The sequence below is a fragment of the Wyeomyia smithii genome, chromosome 2, assembly GCF_029784165.1.
Source record: "Wyeomyia smithii strain HCP4-BCI-WySm-NY-G18 chromosome 2, ASM2978416v1, whole genome shotgun sequence".
NCBI classification, from domain to species: Eukaryota; Metazoa; Arthropoda; class Insecta; order Diptera; family Culicidae; genus Wyeomyia; species Wyeomyia smithii.
In genome coordinates, this window is record NC_073695.1 from 176,530,098 (window position 1) to 176,543,865 (window position 13,768).

The 13,768-nt window shown below is 38.8% G+C and overlaps 1 protein-coding gene across 1 annotated transcript in view; it reads right to left on the minus strand.

The window, feature by feature from the left end:
- Positions 1–13,768, minus strand: part of LOC129724205 (anoctamin-4) — a 39,559-nt gene that overhangs the window by 2,082 nt on the left and 23,709 nt on the right. Inside the window, exons 2-8 of the mRNA XM_055678905.1 lie at positions 13,225–13,733; positions 12,809–13,115; positions 12,442–12,747; positions 11,134–11,702; positions 10,690–11,074; positions 10,473–10,637; positions 10,096–10,409 (exon numbers count right to left, since the gene is read on the minus strand). Coding sequence (XP_055534880.1) covers positions 10,096–10,409; positions 10,473–10,637; positions 10,690–11,074; positions 11,134–11,702; positions 12,442–12,747; positions 12,809–13,115; positions 13,225–13,733 — 2,555 coding nt within the window. The remainder of the gene's footprint in view (positions 1–10,095; positions 10,410–10,472; positions 10,638–10,689; positions 11,075–11,133; positions 11,703–12,441; positions 12,748–12,808; positions 13,116–13,224; positions 13,734–13,768) is intronic.

Below are 13,768 nucleotides of genomic sequence, written 5' to 3' on the forward strand. Positions count from 1 at the left end.
CCCTTGGCGACATTTTTCATATCGATTGTACCCCCTGGCTTGGAATGTTTTTGCAGAGTGTGGGAAGGTAGTGGTAGGTCATGTTGTGGTTTTCTATTTCAGGTTTCAAATTGAACTGTAGTTTGTTTGATTTCTACAGTCATGTTTTGAGAGCACGATTGAACAACAAATGAAGTATTACAAAGAAAAATTACGTTGTCCGCCATCACTGATTTTTTTTTCGCGTACCCCCTGAAGGCTTTCGAGTACCCCCGGGGGTACGCGTACCCCAAGTTGAGAACCACTGAAATAGAGAATGAAAAAGAGAGAGAGAGAGAGAGAGATAGAGAGAAGCAAAAAAGGTGAAGACTGCAGTATAAAGCAATAGCCTGAAAGAATAATTGAATAATATGTAAATGTCACAGACAGCAAACAAACAGTATAACGTAATGATGAAGAAGACAAAAAGTAAAATAAAAAAGTGATAGTTAAATGATGAGGTTACATTACTCTTTATAGAAAAAATAAAGGATTCTTTAAAGAGAAATACAGAAAGTTAGAGCAAACAAGAGAGGGCGATAGGTAAAAACAACCTAAATTAATCCACCTAGCGGTCAGACCCAGCCTTTCTCATTCAATCTTTTATTTGTAAAAATAGATTTTTTTTGAACGCTTCAATCCAATAAATGTATATTCACTCTTTAGGTTCTAAAATATTGATGTTGTAATCTATACATATAAAAATGCAAGCCGGTCTGTCTGTCTGTCTGATCCATATAGGTTCGAAAACTACCGAACCGATCGACGTGAAAATTTGTATGTAACGGTTTTTGGTGCCGATAAAGGTTCCTATGATAGTTTGAGACCCCTCCCTCTTCAGGATGGGATGCACATCTCTCGAACTAATCAACTAAATGGAACCATATTTGACAGGTGAATGTTTTTAGTGGTAACTAATATGTTCCATAATCGACCTCAGGCAACATTTAGGATTGTAATATGGCAACTTCCGATTTCTGGAAAACAGTCAAAAAATGGCCGATTTCCACCCAATATAATAATAACCGGATCTAGAATGCTACACAGGAGCTAAAATCGACCACAGATACCATTTTGAATTCTAACATGGAGACATCCGGATTCTAAAAAAATAGCTAAAAATGACCAAATACCACCTAATACGAGTGTTTCTTTAACGAATATGACGTTCAAAATCCAGAAATTGTCTCTAAATGCCATCATGAAATATGGGTATTTCCGGAATCGTAATGATGCACTGGAGCCACAAATCGACTTCAGGCAACATTTTGAATAGTAAGATGGCAACTTCCGGTTTCTGGAAAACAGCCTGAAATGGACGATTTCCATTAAATATGAGTATCTCCGGAACCAGAAAGATGCAAAGAAGCTAGTAGTTGATCACAGCCACAATCTTGAATTTTAAGATGGTGACTTCCGGTGTCTGGCAAACAGCCGGAAATGACCAAATTCCCTCTTCTGAAAGGGAGGGGTTCCATACAACTGAAATTCTGCACAACTCAAGAACTAACCGAGTAAATTGAACTAAATTTGGCATGTGAATGTTTTTAGAGATAACAAATATGTATATAATGATTCGACGCCCCTCCCTCTTCTACAAGCACATGTTTTTGCACGAATTTCTGCACATCTCTCGAACTAATCAACTAAATGGAACCATATTTGACAGGTGAATGTTTTTAGTGGTAACTAATATGTTCCATAATCGACCTCAGGCAACATTTAGGATTGTAATATGGCAACCTCCGATTTCTGGAAAACAGTCAAAAATGGCCGATTTCCACCCAATATAATAATAACCGGATCTAGAATGCTACACAGGAGCTAAAATCGACCACAGATACCATTTTGAATTCTAACATGGAGACATCCGGATTCTAAAAAAATAGCTGAAAATGACCAAATACCACCTAATACGAGTGTTTCTTTAACGAATATGACGTTCAAAATCCAGAAATTGTCTCTAAATGCCATCATGAAATATGGGTATTTCCGGAATCGTAATGATGCACTGGAGCCACAAATCGACTTCAGGCAACATTTTGAATAGTAAGATGGCAACTTCCGGTTTCTGAAAAACAGCCTGAAATGGACGATTTCCATTAAATATGAGTATCTCCGGAACCAGAAAGATGCAAAGAAGCTAGTAGTTGATCACAGCCACAATCTTGAATTTTAAGATGGTGACTTCCGGTGTCTGGCAAACAGCCGGAAATGACCAAATACCATTCAATGTGAATGCTTTCGGAACCAGAATTACGCCTAGATGACGGAAATTGATTTCACAGGCAATTTCAAAGTCCAAAATGATGACTTTCGGTTTCTGAAAAACAGCCCAAAGTGACCAAATACCACCCAATATGAGTAGCTCCGGAGCCAGAATGTTGCAAGAAGCTTAAATTTGACCTCAGACACCATTATGAATTGTAGAATGGCAACTTCTGATTTCTGGAAAACAGCCAAAAATGGCTGAAATCGACGACAGACCATTTTGGATTCCAGGTTGGCGACTTACGGTTCCAACCAATATGAATATATTCAGAATTAATGCGATGTACAGCAGCCAAAAGTCCAGGATGTTGTCATTTCGATAAAACCAATCATTTCAAACGATTTGTTATTTGACTTTGATCATATCCTTCGGTCGATTGGTCGTGCATTTGCAGACATTAAACACATCGCAAGGAATCAATGAATTTGGAACGTTCAAATAGTACGATACCACATTTAAATTATGTTGAGGCCACATATATCGATCAAACCAGGTATAGCTTTCAATAGCCTTTGAATTTCTTGTCTTTCCATAACTTTTGAGCCACATATCAAATTGTTATGAAGTTTGTTATTTGTAAGTTTGAGAGATAACTCGTTCGTATGACACTAGTTATGTTCAAATAAGTCATGTAATTTTTGAGATAATAGTCTTTCTCTGATTAATTGACAATTAAATACATAACGGTTGCTTAAATTCGATTATAATCAAATGAAATGAGATCGTATAGGGTAGCCAAATTTTGAAACCACGTGTTCAATCATAATTTATAAATTAGCCCTTAACTAGCCCGCTCATCTGATAATAATATTGATCAAATCGGTTGTGTAGTTTCTGAGATTATGAAGTTTCGTGATTTTCACATTTCGGTACATAACAGACGAAGTTACAGTTCGATTACAGTAAAATTCAATAGGGTATTATGAGGCAGCTAGACTTAATAATTGACACTAATTTTGTGGAAATCGAGTCAGCCTTCTCTGAGAAAAGTGAGTGAGTCCAAGTAGTCTTCGGAATATGTTCCTTTTCATAGCTGGATTTCCCCTTTTTAAAACATAACAGGCAAAGTAATAGTCCGATTGCAAAACAAATCAATAGGGTCTTATGGGGAACTAGGCCTTCCATTTGAAACTGATTTTATGAAAATCGGTTCAGCCATCTCTGAGAAACATGAGTAAGATTAAACAGTCTTCAGAACACGTTTCTTTTCATAACTTTTGAACCACATGTTCAATATTTATAAAACTCAAAAGTCAAGGGTTTTTTAGGTAGTCCGTTCATTTGAAATCAATTTTATTGAAATCGGTTGTGAAGTTTTCGAGATAATGATGTTTCATGATTTTTACATTTTGATACATAACCTCTGAACTAAAAATCCGATTACAATGAAATGAATAGGGTCTTATGGGACAACAAGTCCTTTCATTTGCAGTTAATTTCATGAAAATCGGTCCAGCCATCTCTGAGAAAAGTGAGTGAGAATAAAAATCTGCACATACACACACACATACACACACACACACATACAGAAAATGCTCAGCTTGTCGAGCTAAGTCGAGTGATATATGCCATTCGGGTCATGGGGAGCGGTGCAACCGGCTTGATAGTGAGAAAGTACCTGGTGAACATGGACATACGTGTCTGGAAGCGGCAGTCCCATGCACTGGTCTCGAAACTGCAGGCAATGACGCAGAGGCAGCAACTGAATAAGATGATAGTGGTGATGGACGACGAGACCTATCTCACCCTGGCAATGACTGGAAGTGCACTTTGTATTTTACTTCCCTGAGCTTTAAGATAGAGCTTATTTGACACACCAAGTCACCCAAGTAGGTGCTGATGTGGTTGACAATCAGCAAGAAGGGGATGTCAAAGCCGCTATTCTTTTTAGTACGAACGGCAGACCTGAAGTTGCGTCGTTCATCAAGAAATACCATAAGGGTGAAGATACGGTGTTCTGGCCGGATTTGGCACGGCGCACTACTCGAAGTGATCGTTGGAGAACATGTAGCAGCTAGCTGTAAACACTAATTGGAAGAGAAATCTCCCACTCTACTGCGAATGAGGTTTATCGATTTCGCTGCAGCCAGAGGCATCTTTTGCACTTGTTTTGCACGCCGAGTTATTCGAATGCACACTTGGGTGAACCAAGTTCTGATCGATGGTCGGCCCTTTTCAGACGTTTTTTTTTCCTGTGTGGGCTCATCACTGCGACCAGAGATTAGATCTATTGTGATATTGCCCAAAGAAAGCAGTGAAAGAGCTGAGAACCTGCAAGGCAGCCGGGAAGGACGGCATTCCCGCCGAATTCTTCAAAGTCGGTAGCGAACAGCTGTATCGTGCCATCCATCGGATCATGCTGAGAGTGTGGTCTGATGAGGAATTGCCCTCGGACTGGTTGGAGGGTCTCATATGCCCGATATACAAAAAAGGTCATCGCCTGGACTGTAGCAATTATCGGGGCATAACTCTTCTCAATACCGTGTACAATATTCTCTCCCGCATCCTGTTCCACTGAGGCCGTTGCAGGAGACCTTTGTGGGCGAGTACCAATGCGGTTTTCGAGGGGGACGCTCCACGACGGACCGAATGTTTACCTTGCGACAAATCCTCGATAAATTTCGAGAATTCAACTTGCAGACGCATCATCTCACAGTGGGGCGACTCCATACAAATGCTGGCCAAGCAAAAAATCGTCTTCAAATCATGGAAATTCATGGTTTTTACATAGTTTTGGGACGCTGAGTCCGAATTTGATATTATTTTTGAATGAAAATGCGTATTTTTGACGCCAGGGGAATTTTCATATTTTCTTATATATATATATATATATATTATATGAGGACAATTTAACGTCGGTTTAATTTTTTTGGAAAAAAAAAATGCATGATGCCTGAAAGACTTTCATATGCCATAAACAAAACATAAAAATATTATTCAGCTATTGAGAAAATAAAAGAAATATCAATTGAAAATAAATACGCTTCGTGATGAAAATTACTTATGACTTGTTTTTTTTTCAAAGTGACTATATTACATTGCTTCTTTTTATCGCATTCTTATTTTTACTCACTTCCACCTTCATCTTCATTTTTGTGTTCATTCCTAATACAGTTTCAGTATCTTCAAGGAGAGTTTTCAAAATGCAGTTTTTAACATAAAAATAATAATTCACTATTTGCTCTGTAAAAATTAGCAGGGGATTTATTATGTCATGGTTTGTGTTTACACGATTGTTTTTACATGTGACTGGTATGAAACAAACTTAAAACATGATTTTGGTACTCAGTGTTTGTGATTCAAAACATAAACAATGATAAGTTTTTGATACTGCGTTAAATATCGGAATATTGATGAGTTAAACTAGTAAATATGAAAACAGTGTGAATAATCATACTGAAACATGTTTGAAAACGTTGTCATTATCAGACTTATACGAGCCATTTGATATTCTGTTGACTGTTTGCAGTGTGCAATTTGAATTTACATTTTTAAAATCCGATATGTGCCGAACACTCGTTGTTTCTCTTCGACAAAAGGGGACTCTGCGCAACTCTGCGCAGGATCGGACTAGGTGCATTTGAAGGCATTTTTTCCAGGCTTTCTTTTAAAACTAGTGCCAATAGTGCCAAACCAACAGTGATTCCACCTAATTTTTTTGAAGATTACAATTAGATAATACATTATCCAATGATGAGGATTTATTCTCTACTATTAAAAAAAAAAAAATTTCCTTCGCTTTTTAAATCAAGATTCAAAACTGCTCAAAATCTGCTCGAAATCGCTACAATGACAGTTCGCCCATATACCAACTGTCATTGTAGTGATTTAGAGCGAATTTTTATTCTTCATTTCAAAATCGAAGGATAATTATATAAAGTTTTAAAAAATCACGTTTTGCTCAGAAAATTATACTCTTTCAGATGATATATTAAAATCGGAACGTGTTTGGCAATGGATCTCCGCGTTTTGTCTTGAGCTCGCGGCGGAGAATAATACGAATTGCCTTGCATGGTGAGTAGAGGGGCCATCCATGCGTTAGAGTGCTGTGTGTTGGTGCTGTGGTGGTGATAGATGGAGAATCATTTGAAATAACGGCAGAAATTGGACAGCGGCCGCTAACAGGGTCTTCTGCGGATTGCGAAACACAATAAGGTTTCGCAGCTTGCAAACTCGTACAAAACTTGCACTCTTTAAAACGCTTACCCTCCCGGTGACCCTTATGACCATAAGGTATTGGCAATGAAAGAGGCTTTTGGTGTTTTGGAGCATAGGATCTTGCCTGCAATCCTGAAAATAGTGTGTAGCGCAGACGCATGAGCCATGAAGTATTAATACCAGGCATACAAATCGGCGGATATAGTCAAGCGCATAAAACACGGCAGGCTTTAGTGGGTTGGTCATGTAGCTATAATACAAGAGCAAAAGCTATTTGGCGGGAATCCCGAATTCTTGATTCGGTACTGATTATCAGTATTAATATTTTTAGGAGTTAGATTAACTCTTAAAAACAACAAAATGTATATTTGTTTGAGATTATATGTTAAGCTTTTTGAATTACATTGCTAGCTTTTAGTTTATGGTATTTACCGTATAGAATTTCAGATATTTTTTTTAAGTTCTCATTTTTGTTTTGGCTGAAACTTTGCATAGACGAAGATGCCATTTTGTGCTATTGGTTTAATTTTTCGGAACACAACTCATTTTTGAGAAGCTATTGAAAAATGCTACTTTGGGAAGGTATTGATGATTACAAATATTTTTAGGGTCAAACGGTTTGTTTGATCGGTTTGAAGTCTTCGATAAAGTTGTAGATACAATTTTTTTTTCCTGTATGGACTTCCTCACCGCGACCAGAATCGTAGATCTATTGTGAGATATGCCCGGGTGACTGCTGTATTCCGCACTTCTATTATTAGCAATACCGCTATTGAGAAGTGGCATGCTTATTATTATTGTTTATCTGTGCTTGTGTGTAATGTGATACTCTTCCTTTTACACGCTTACAGTTCTACTATACCGATGCTCATTCCTCTTGCCAAATATCACCAATTATAATTCCCTGGAGAAGTTTCGTCGTGCGTCCTTCTGGCCAGTTTTATTAATAAGAGGGACTTTATATTTTTGTCAAGAGGAAGTGACGCAAAGGTGATATGGATTTCAGCGTAAAGGAAAGGTATGTGGTGGGGAGCCTGAGAATGAACCCATGCTTAAGTCCAGTTTTGATATCGAATGACCTGATTCTACTAAGATTCGAACCCACGATCATTCGCTTGACAAAGCGGACTCTGTAATCTTGCGGCTACGCAGCTCCCCAGATAATTTTTTTTTCTTTCCAAAAAAATATACACTTTAAAAAAAATGTATTTTTTGGAAAAAAAAGTTAAAAGAAAATTTAAAAACTAATTATCTAAAGAAGCACATTTTTTAAAAACCAGATTTGTTTTAATAAAAACTACAAAAGATTACGTAAACAATGCAATCGGTCCGATCATGAAGAAATCAGGAAAAAAAGTTATGATTTTTTGAATGAGTCGTGCTCCAAAAAATTAAACCAATAGCACAAAATGGCATCTTTTGCCTATAGAAACGTCTATGCAAAGTTTCAGCCAAATGAAAAATGGTCGATTAAATTGGTTTCCCGTTCTTTTGTGGAACTACAGTGATCACCCGATTATATCACTCCTTTGATGATAAAATAGGGAAAGTGATAAAATCGGGAATTTTTTTTGTTAATTTTTTGTTATAAAAATGGTAAACCAATAATTAAGTATAATGTCACAAAATATCAAAAAATTGTTCGCAGTGACGAAAATACCCAACACGGAAAGAAACCAATAATTTAATGTGTAAAATAAGCGTTTTAAATTACTACAAGAAATCTAATCATATGGAGAAGCAGTTCGTTCTGTCTGTCTGTCTCTCTGATCCTTTGAGACATTGAAACTAATGTACTAATGACTTTGTATAAGAACCTTATTAAAACATAGCGTGCGTCATTCTAGTTGGAGAAACACCCATATTGGGTGTTTATCGAGCATTTTCGGCTGTTTCCCAGGAACCGGAAGTCGCCAACCTAGAATCCAAAATGGGGTCTTTGGTCGATTTCTCTAGATCCGGAGATACTCATGTTAGACGGAAATCGGCCATTTTTGGCGGTTTTCCAGATACCAGAAGTTACCATCTTACAATTTTAAATGGTGTCTGAGGTCAATTTTTAGCTTATTGCAACATTCTGGCTGCGGATATACTCATATTGGGTGGTATTTCGTCACTTTGGGCTGTTTTTCAGAAACCGAAAGTCGTCATTTTGGACTTTAAAATTGCCTGTGGAATCAATTTCTGTCATCTGGGCGTAATTCTGGGTCCGAAAACATTCATATTGAATGGTATTTGGTCATTTCTGGCTGTTTAATGAGAATCGTTCATTTCAGGCTGTTTTCCAGAAACCGGAAGTTGCCATCCTCAAATTCAAAATGTTGTCTGAAGTTGATTTATGGCTCCAGTACATCATTACGATTCCAGAAATACCCATATTGGGTGGTATTTGGTCGTTTGCCGTTTATTTTTGAAACCGGAAGTCGCCATTTTGAATTTCATAACGGCATTTGGAGACAATTTCTGGATTTCGAACGTCATACTGGTTGAAGAAACACTCATATTGGGTGCTATTGGGTCATTTTCAGCTGTTTTTCAAAAACCGGAAGTCGCTATCTTACAATACAAAATGTTGCCTGAGGTCGATTATGGAACATATTTGTTACCACTAAAAACATTAGCCTGCCAAATTTGGTTCTATTTAGTTGATTAGTTCTCGAGATGTGCAGAAATTTGTGTTTCATTTGTATGGAACCCCTCCATTCCAGAAAAGGAAGGGGTGTTGAACCATTATGGTCATATTTGGTACCCCTTAAAACATCCACATGCCAAATTCGGTTTCATTTGCTTGGTTTGTTCTTGAGTTGTGCAGAAATTTATGTTTCATTTGTAAGGGACCCCTCCCTTTCAAAAGAGGGAGGGGTCTCAAACTATAATAGGAACCTTTATCGGCACCAAAAACCCCTACATATAAATTTTCACGTCGATCGGTTTGGTAGTTTTCGAACCTATATGGATCAGACAGACAGACCGGACTGCATTTTAATATGTTTAGATTACAACATCAATATTTCAGTACCTAAAGAGTGAATATACATTTATTGGATTGAAGCGTTCATGTAAATCTATTTTTACAAATAAAAGTTTGAATGAGAAAGGCTGGGTCTGACCGCTAGGTGGATTAATTTAGGTTTTTTGATGAAATGTTATATTATGATAAAATTGGGTGAAAAAGGTGATAAAATCGGGGGCCGATAAAATCGATGGCAGATAAAATCGGGTACTGATATAATCGGGTGATCACTGTATAAAGCAAAGCAAAGCCTTGGTGCTTCATTCCGTATCGGAATTCGACCTTCTGTTTTACTATACACAGACTTCGAAGCCGACTGCTAAGTGTACAGGACAATTGCGGGGCTAGCGCTATGATCCTACTGACACTGACAGTCTCTCCCGAGCTGAGACTCGAACATACGACGACTGGCTTGTTAGGCCAACATCGTACCTCGAAACCAGCTGGAAGATGAACCATTGTGGAATTATACTTTTCTCAAAAATTATTTTTGAATTCAGTTTTTGTTTTCAAATAGCAAATTAATCTGGGTAATCTAAAAAATTAAATACCTTGAAAAGTAATTTAACATTTTCTTACATCCGTATAACGTTGAAGTTTAACATGTGGTTAAAGGCACTACAAGTTTACTTACGGAAAAAAGTACTCCATGAAATTGTTCCAGCACTGCTTTCCCACCATAATGATTGCCAGCTGGATGCAGAGTTCGCTCAAGCAGCCCGCCGGATCACAAATGTCTCCCTTCAGACGGTAAAACTCACTTTTCCTCGCAACGTCATCGCCCGGATAGTCGTAAAAGCGACCCTTGAAAAACGCGATGTAAATCAGCGAACTGTAGAAGTTCATGAACTCAAAAACAAAGATTTTGATTGTGTAGGAATCTTCGTATTCCGTCTGCGTTCTTGGGTTTTCTAAATTCGTTAAGTAAATAGCTAGCTTGTGATAAATCTGAAACATAATGAGTACCAATTAATAATGTTTGTTATATTTCAGGAGCTCCATCCAACTTACTCGAGTTAAAAGCATTATAATTATAAGATTGATTAAGGCAGCAGTCATCGTTGTAAAGAGTTTGGCATGTTTGCGGAAAAATACTCCGCCTCCACTGTAGATCACAGATACAAGCGATATTCGGTAAATGATTGTTCCTAGGACAGCTCCGAAAACTATTGATATCTGAAATAGACGCTTGTAATGGAAACTGTATTGTGAACTTATTTGACGTTACCATGAATAATACTGCACTGGATGTCGCTGCGAATCGAATGGCACGATCCCAGGTTGGCATGTATGGTTCCTTTTCGCGTGTCACCGGATTTGTTCGGAACGTTTTGACGGATGTTTCGTACTCTGGGCGCATGTCTTCTTCGTTTTCAATGTTTTGTAGGTCCCATTCCCATACTAGCACCGATTGTTTACGTTTCCATAACTCCAGAAAAGTCGTTGCCCAAAAGGACATAAAAATGGCAAAGAAAACCGTCGATGGGTTGTCGAAAAGGTACGTTAGTTTGGCGAAAAGGCATGATTCAGACAATTTTTGGTAGCTGCAGGCCTTATCACATAACGGGCAGAGTGTTACGTTACCGGTGCCGCTTGCATCACAGATTTCTTTCCTGTAATTGAATGAACGATAAGCTTTGACGAAACTGAAGAGCGGTGTGGATAATCTTACGTAGGAATATTATCGGTAGAGTCCATGGATGCGAGACCATATAGGAAACACAACAACCCCACTATCGCTGGAGCGTACAACATTTTCGTATAAAATCCTAACCAACAGAAATATAAGGCAATTTTATCACCAAAATATTTCCGCACTAGACATAGAGGCTGCTTTTTGAACCACTTAATCGGTCTCGCCCACTCCAAGTAGAGTAGTCTTCTATCAAAAACCTTCCCAGAGGAATGATTTCGTTCGAAGCGGCCCTCGTGCAATGGGAAACATGCCAGATATGTTCCGTCGTTCAGCAATCTTCGAATACCAACATTACTGGCTTTTTCCGTTTCGTCAAAGCGAGTTCTCATAAGAATCTGCATCACAATCAAACTGCGTTGGGCGCTATTGTAGGTTGTGCAGCGATCCTTCACGATGAATTGTTCCTCCGGATTGCCGTTTGCAGTGGCCGAGTAGAAGGATGGTTCTTTTTCGATTCGCGTGTAGTTATACTCGGTCATCGACATCAGTTTGTTCCAGTAGGCCAGTAGCTGATTATGGTGTTTCCGAAAGGTGGATTCTTCTTCCTGTAAGTAGGTATGAGCATAAATGTATTAGCTGGCACTATTCGTGGAAGCTCCTAGTCTTTGACCAGGTTGTGGAGCCCTTTTGTTCTTTACTTGGATTTATCCAAACACTAAAAAAGAGGTAAAGCAAAAGGAATATGAATCGGAAGAATCGACATGGGCTTAGTCAATAAAATAAAGATCACGATTAAAACACGGAACATGGAACTTCAAATGCACGCGACTTCGAAGTTGTAGCACTCCAGAAATTTGGTTGGATATTATGGAAAGAATGGAAAAACGTGGAACGGGCGGCTACTTTGTATCAGAGTTGTGGCGTAGGCCACTCGGAAAACTGCGCCTACTGGAGCACTCAAGTTATGCGTAACATTTGACGTAGTCAAATTTTTGCGATTTTAAGAGTTATAGGTGGTATCAGAAATGTGGAAAAAGCCAGATTCATCTGACATGATGGCAACCTTACTCACCTATCACAATGATCAGTCATATTGAACGTTACTTATCGTTACATATTGGGGGGAGGGGTCTAAAATCCGAGTTTTTAGCATTACGTAATTTGTGTACGACGCCTTAGTGACCAATGCAGGATGATTTGGCCAAATAAAGAATGACTCATGGAGCTTTTGCAGACTGCAAAACTGATGCGTGGAAACAACTGTTTACAGTAGAGAGTACCAAACGTTTATTAAAACTGGTAACTAGCCAGTGGTAAGATAAGGTGTTGTAAATTAAAACTTACCTTGACACTGATAGTGATAAATCGTTTAACAGGCAACTTTAGGTTCATCACTTCCGCATATCGTGACTCTGTCCGCCAAGGGATGTGAATCTTGACGAAGTAGGTTTTCTCGTCGAATGCTTGCGATTTGTGCTCGATTTCGAATTCCAAACCTTCCTTAACCAGATTTTCCTGGAACACCTTTCGCTGGTGACGTTTTAGAGCTTCCAGTTCCGTCATTACACCCTGGTCTTCTTCTTCGTAGCACAGTACCATATCAATTTTACGCCTGCCGTCCCGAAACATCAACGACTCGGGATCAAGACCCTACAAAAATATCAGTAGAATGCTCTAACATATCCTAAGGGGCTGGTATTCTGAACCATACCTCTTTATCCTGCTGACTTGGTCGCCGTGTGTTGTCAGATTGCTCGGAGCTTTTTCGTTTTTTGATCCAGTAACTGGCAGCACCTATTACATGGTTATTTTGTCCGTGAGTATTGGCTTCGTCGCGGAAAATAGCCTTTATTGGTGAGTTGCCAGCAAGTGGCTTGCTGGATGACCTTCGCCGTTCGTTAATGATGCTGTTCATGCTGGAGCTGAAGCTCTTGTTGATCTCAGATGCAATGTCGGATGCGTCCATCAGGGTTCCAGGAATATTTTCGTTATTCGTGATCTTGGGGCCGAAAATTTTACTGCATAAAAATGGACTAAGTGTGAATATTTTGTTATTTTTTAAGAATTAATAGTTGCCAATTTTGAATTATAAGTTGAATTTGTTGTTGAATGGTCAAACAGAATTACCTTCGATTCTGCTCATCGGTTATTGTCATTTCAGTCAACGTCTTATCTTGGGCATTCAACCACTTTTCTACAGGAGTTTTGAGCAGGGGACTTTCCATGATATCCTCTAGACCGGAAAGAGGTTTCTCGCTACCATTGTCTAGCACAACCGGTTTTGTGTCGTTTGTAGAATCTTTTGCACCTCCATGGTAACCGCTAGTAACCACAACGTCGTTTGCCACGTGGTGGTTGCATTCATTCAGTTTATGTACCGACGCCGTGGAAACGGTACCTTGGGTTCCCGCTTCCGTGTTCGTGTTAGTGCTGCTAGTCCTAGCGATACTGAATTTGCTGGCGTTGTAACTGTCATTGTTGCTGCTAGAATAGTTCGTATAGAGTCCCATTTCACTATCAGCATTACTCTTCACATCAATCCTGGTGCCAATGCAACAGGGAAGGTTATTAATAGCTTGCACGTTGCCGGTACTGTGTCGCGTGAATAATTGATTCGGGTCGTTAGGTTGATGCAGCTGCGAAATGAACATTAAAGAATTGTTAAAATGAG